Here is a 5,614-nt window from a genome sequence, read left to right as displayed (position 1 = left end):
ACTTCAATTCATTAATTAAGATACATTATGCAACTTCTAATTCGAGCGTCATGATCCCGTATAGGTATATATTGGTATTCGTTGCTAATATATTTTTTAAACATACTTGGTAATATTCTTGTTAACAGATACCAAATAATGAATAATTAGTTTTTAAATGTATACTTTTCTTTTTCCTATTTACTATTAGTCTCAATTACATCTTTTTTTAATTATTTTATCTGTAAAAATTTCTTTGAAATAAGAACTTTGTGTAGCATCCAGTGATTGAAAATTCCTGAAGTGTCTAAAGCGCCATTATAAAATCATTAAAATTTTATTTTTACAGAATAATAAGACTTAATAGACAAATGAAACTTGTTCCCTTTCATTAAAAAAACCCTAACTTTATGTTTAGTTTAGATGAATTGAATTTATAGTTCAACTTTCTTCATTTTCCCTATTAAATCAAAATGCATCAATGAGTAATTACAAAATTATTTTTATTCAGGAAATATTTCTGAATTGTTTACACTCTCATTACACTTAATAATTACTTAAACTAAGGTTTTACGGAAAAAAATGAATTTCTGACTTCTAATCTTAAAAAAAGAAAATACAAAACAGCATTCAAATAATAATAATGCAATTACATTCATAAAGGATTCTACAATTTTTGAAAAATTAGTAAGGTCTCGGCGGCCCTGGTGGCCCTCCTCGCATCATGCCTGGTGGTGGACCCCTCATGCCCATAGGTGGTGGGGGACCTCCACGTCCCATACCCATAGCTGGAGGAACACCCATTACACCAGGGGGTGGACCCATCATGCCTGGTGGAGGTCCTCCCATTCTTGGTGGTCCACCAGGAGGCATTCCAGGTCCTCCAACTTGACCTCTTCCAGCAGGAGTCATTACTTGCTGTGATGGACCTATCAAAGAAATTACAATTTATAAAAAATTACCTATTCAATTTTACGCTTGCCAACCATCAACAAGTTACTTTAATTTGACAAAATTTAGTTCTCATTACCAGTAATCTTACCTCCTACACCTCTTACTGGTCCCTGAAGACCAACAGGCACACCTCCAACACCAGCTGGCATACCACGTCCTGCAGCACGTCCTATTCCAGGACCTGGAGCTGCACCAGGAATGGGCACTCTAGGCAAACCTTCTTCTGGTGGTGGAGGTCCCTCAACAGTTAATGATACTATACTTTCTCCTCTTAAAAGAACAAATCCCAAAACTCTCTTCTCTTCACGTTCAACTTTAGAATTTTTAGGTTTGATTTTACGAAATTCTTCACAGTCACCCAATATCATATTCATATGTTTATCAAAAGCTTTAAATGTGCCTATAAATGTACGGGAATCTTGCAGAGTAATACGAACTCTGTAGTTTATATGTTGAGCCATTTTATTATTTTTACCAATCGTCTACGGAAAAAAGACTAAGTATATTATAACAAAAAAATATCTCCTTACCATTTTGAGTAATTTATTGAGACTTTTGCAAATACAATTTTCTAAAAAAACGCACTCCAAACGAAAACACCGGCTTAACCTCAAATTAATTTACGTCCATAGATTTCTACGTCATAACCATAGTCGCAATTTATGGCCATAGACAAAAGATCTATAGCGTATCTATGGCGTATAAGCTAAGTCATAGAAATATAAAAATATCATAGGAATAATCACAGATAAAGTTGGAGTTACCGGTTGACTATTTTACTAATTTCCTTCATTATAAAAAGTCAGGGCAGTTATTACGAAGTTTTATTATATTGTAAAATTTGCTTGTAGTATTTATTTTGTGTAAAATTTGTAATTATCATAGTATTCAATAGATTTTACTTGAAGATTTGAAGCGCCACTATAACATGCGGTAATTTAAAAAAGTTAAGCAAACAAGGTGTTAAATCTTTTAACAAGTGTGTTAGTTGGTGTAAGCTGAGGTTAGTTGGATAAGGCATATTTTCTTTAAAATTGTAAGTAATAAATAAAAGCCGTATTTTCATTAGAATATCATATCATGCATAATCATTCAAAATATGTTTTTTTAACGTTTCTTGTTTTACTCTATCCATTATCATAACTAAAGTGTACGTCATTTGTAACAGGAAAACATAAATTAAAGTTGATCTCTTAAAAGGATTTTACTTTTTGTTATCCACCAACATATTTTAATTAATAGTTTTGTACAACTTTATATCCTTTTTTATTCCGTTTTTATTAGGAATATAAACACTATTCGATTTCAATTATAGTAAAAACCTTTTGAATACATTAAAAACAAAAGTTAGAATTATTAGGGTTTAATTTAAACAAACTCAATTGATATTTGTATTAATGTAAAAAATTCAGTCACAAAACTGACTTTGTTTCATTAAAATTTTATTGTCTTCACAGCATTGTTTCAACCCTCGCAGGGATGATTCCCAAGAGAAAATATTATGTTTTACTGTACAGTAACCCCATTAATGTTTCTGTTACTTAATTTTTTAATAAAGTGTTGTACAATGAATGTGACATCACATTCTATCAAATCTATTACAACATACTTGTATTCCTGATGTTGAATTACTGTTACAGGGTGTTTGGAAACGAGAGCCTTGAAATCGAAGTTTGTCAGCACATTTGATATGCCTATGTAAGTTATGTTTTATTTTTTCTTACGTTTACGATTAGCGTTATATTTAAAATTATCGAAAAAATAATATGCCATAATTTTTTATTTTTCATCACATACAAATGCTTTCTAAGGGGGTTAGAAACTTATTACAATGTAAGAGGTAACTAACTATATGTACGATAAAATAGATTATTATTATTACAAATATTTAAACAAAACGCTGAGTACTTCAATTATCATTAAAATTTGTCTATAAACTCCCAATTGGAACACATTTTATACTTATCACTGAAAGATTATTAATTTAATATTGGAGAAAAGCAACGCAAATATGGTGAAAGACGATAACTAAATGAAACTTTCTCTATTATACAATTAAGAAATATAACAGTAGCTTCAAATTTTTAAATTAAGTAACTTTTTACACGTATTTTTCATCCTTTAAATAATAATTTGAATGCATTAAATTTCTAAAACTAGGTGAATAAGACAAAAATTTTGACTAATGAAAAAAGGTGAAATTAAAAATATCTAAAGCTACTGTTTTCTCACTAACATCAGTCTGTTATCTCACTAATGGCAGTAATTACATTGAGGATGGCACTTAATTCCATTTACTCCACACTGACAACCCCCTGAAGTGTCCCCTTTCCCATTTGGGCCCCATCGAGGGCCCCTGGTCACCCAGCATATTTCAGTTTTGCACATGGAACATCGCAACCAATCACAGCCCCATTTTTTCATTAATATAACTTGACAAGTTGGACAAGTTAATGCTTCTCCTTTATTTACCATTTCATCCAGCATTTGTCTTGTACGTTTCGCGTTTTCGTCAGTACTTGATTCTTGTTCCATTCGCTCTTGATATTGTTTGCAATTTAAACCTGTGTGGATAGCCTACACATACAAAATATTATTGTCAATGAAAAAATCAAATCATCATATAATGCTCAAAATATTAATTACTCTTGTGCTCTTTATCCCACAGTGATACCGAAAAATAATTCAAACTTTGACTGATAGTTCTCTTTTTGATTTTTCAGTACCTACTGCTTTTATACTCATTAATTACAAACCATTTTAATGATACAAGTTGTTCCCCACTATCAGTCACTCTAAGCTCGAAAATGTTAGCAAAATTAATCAAATTAATCAAAATGTTCGAGTGGTCGAATTTCATTTTTGTGAACAATTTAATTTGTTCTTTGTGTTAAAAATTGTTTGAAAAATTAAATTTAAAGGGATCGTTTGTAAATAGGTATGCAACACATCGTACATTTCAGCATAAGAAATTGCTGATATTAACTACGTAATACTACTTTGCCCTGTGCCGACAGCACTCGTAATGTCTTTTATATATAATATTTTCAATTTAGACACATATACATATAAGTAGGAGCCCATGCTTTTACGGGAAAATTATCAAAAAAAAGCAATCACCATACCTGACATGTCAAGCAGTTCACTCTTCTACATACTGGGCATTTAAATTCATTCACATTGTCTTCGTAAATGCACCAGCCTCTACAGTCGGGGGTTTTACAATGGAAAGATTTATCTATTTTATTTTCTGCTTGCGCGACGGATTTTCCGAGATATTGGTCATAAATCTCTTTCGATACCAAAGCTTTAATTTCTCGATCCTGCAAAGCAATTTCACAGGAATACTGTTCATCCCTATAAGGACACTTTACTTGTGCTTCCTCACTGAACTGTATCGTGTGTGCTAAACAAGGCTTACAAAACTGATGTAAACACTCTCGTAAAGTCACACCCTGACCCGGTCCAATTTCTAAAAAACAAATCAAACACTCGAAAGGTTTCACATTTTCCACCAAATCCGCATTATCTAAATTAACCAATTGCATGTAATGTTCTTTTGCCTTAGTATTAGCTTGTGGTTGGGGAGCCTTATATTTACTGCGATTCCTTGCTACTTTTTGAGGTTGACTTAACGCCGCCGTGGGAGAGGGTGTCATTCTTCGGATAGTAGCACAAACCGCACAAATATTGCTATCTTTTGAATTTAGAAGAGTGCACATTATGCATTCCCAAAATTCGTCATTGTGTGGTTTAAGTGTTTTTGTGTCGTAATCATCAATATTTTCCCTCGAACGTTCAACTTGTTCAGATTCTGTAGCTATTGCGTTTTTTTCATCTGTATTATTTTTCCTTGGTATATTTTTGACATCTTTTGATACCATAATCGCGGTCTTGTTGTCTAGCACATCCGGCTTAGTTTTTGGAAGAGGAATGTTAGAACATGATGGTAATGCAACAGATTCTTTGGGCTTGTTGTTTCCTTTAATATCAGGAGGTTGTTTATTTTCTTGAGGTTTATGTTCTATTTTGTTCTCTTCAGATTGTTTAGAAGTATGAAGGAGATGGAGTTTTTTCTCTAATTTATTTTTTTCCTTGTCTTCATCAGTTTGCTTTACAACGGTACTTGTCGTTGGTTCAATTTTTGCTTCTACAAAAATGCAAAACAACACCTTTTGGTTTCAAAATTTATTTAATAGTTTAATATTATAATTAATATTGGGCTTAATAACCATGAATGATTAGTGAACTTAATGATTTTGAAATTTACAATGCAATCGCTAAGAAGAGAACGATTTTCACAAGATAAATGAATGTTTGCAATGAATTAGTTCAATTTATTTTCAGTTTAGTAAAAACTGTTCTGAATTATTTTACTACTTACCATTTTTTTGGGGCGCAACCAAATAGAGAAACAGTGGAGAACCTTCGTCATAAATATTTAGTTCATTCATTGTAGCATTATCGTCGGAGGCCAATTGTTTTCCAATTATCCATTTTTGCACATTGATTGGTATTTCAAAATCGCGTTCCACTCGCAATTTTAGTTGACTTACTTTTGTACTTCCCTTCACTTTAATGGGGAAAGGTCCTCTGTGCGAAATTTTGTCCTCCACGTACATGTGAATCCTAAATTTAGCATAATTTACATATTTTAAATATTTAACAAAAAATAAGATTA

The 5,614-nt window shown here is 31.9% G+C and overlaps 3 protein-coding genes across 4 annotated transcripts in view; 1 reads left to right on the top strand and 2 right to left on the bottom strand.

The window, feature by feature from the left end:
* The window catches only part of LOC108736337 (enoyl-CoA hydratase domain-containing protein 3, mitochondrial), a 9,765-nt gene extending 7,173 nt beyond the window's left edge, over positions 1-2,592 (top strand). For both annotated transcript variants that reach the window (XM_018468723.1, XM_025974087.1), the window contains one exon: positions 2,574-2,592. The gene's annotated coding sequence lies outside the window, so the exon portion shown is untranslated. The remainder of the gene's footprint in view (positions 1-2,573) is intronic.
* On the bottom strand, positions 462-1,586 carry LOC108736338 (small nuclear ribonucleoprotein-associated protein B). The gene is made up of 3 exons (XM_018468726.2): positions 1,464-1,586; positions 1,022-1,415; positions 462-908 (listed from the first exon to the last, which is right to left on the bottom strand). The coding sequence occupies exons 1-3, from the start codon at positions 1,464-1,466 to the stop codon at positions 664-666; spliced, it is 642 nt and encodes a 213-aa protein (XP_018324228.1). The 5' UTR covers positions 1,467-1,586; the 3' UTR covers positions 462-663.
* A 103-nt stretch (positions 2,593-2,695) lies between the features above and the next one.
* Positions 2,696-5,614, bottom strand: part of LOC108736336 — a 6,744-nt gene continuing 3,825 nt past the window's right edge. Inside the window, exons 2-4 of the mRNA XM_025974071.1 lie at positions 5,318-5,576; positions 4,059-5,083; positions 2,696-3,510 (exon numbers count right to left, since the gene is read on the bottom strand). Coding sequence (XP_025829856.1) covers positions 3,187-3,510; positions 4,059-5,083; positions 5,318-5,576 — 1,608 coding nt within the window. The 3' untranslated portion in view covers positions 2,696-3,186. The remainder of the gene's footprint in view (positions 3,511-4,058; positions 5,084-5,317; positions 5,577-5,614) is intronic.

This window comes from Agrilus planipennis, unplaced genomic scaffold (assembly GCF_000699045.2).
Source record: "Agrilus planipennis isolate EAB-ADULT unplaced genomic scaffold, Apla_2.0 scaffold64, whole genome shotgun sequence".
In the NCBI taxonomy this organism is placed as follows: Eukaryota; Metazoa; Arthropoda; class Insecta; order Coleoptera; family Buprestidae; genus Agrilus; species Agrilus planipennis.
Note: the sequence above shows the minus strand (reverse complement) of the source record. Positions and strands in the feature narration are given on the sequence as shown.

What these genes read in the sequence shown, in the direction of transcription:
- LOC108736338 (XM_018468726.2), bottom strand. An exon ending in ACCAGTAAGAGGTGTAGGAG is followed by an intron (nt 909 to 1,021) that starts GTAAGATTACTG and finishes TTTCTTTGATAG; the next exon opens with GTCCATCACAGCAAGTAATG.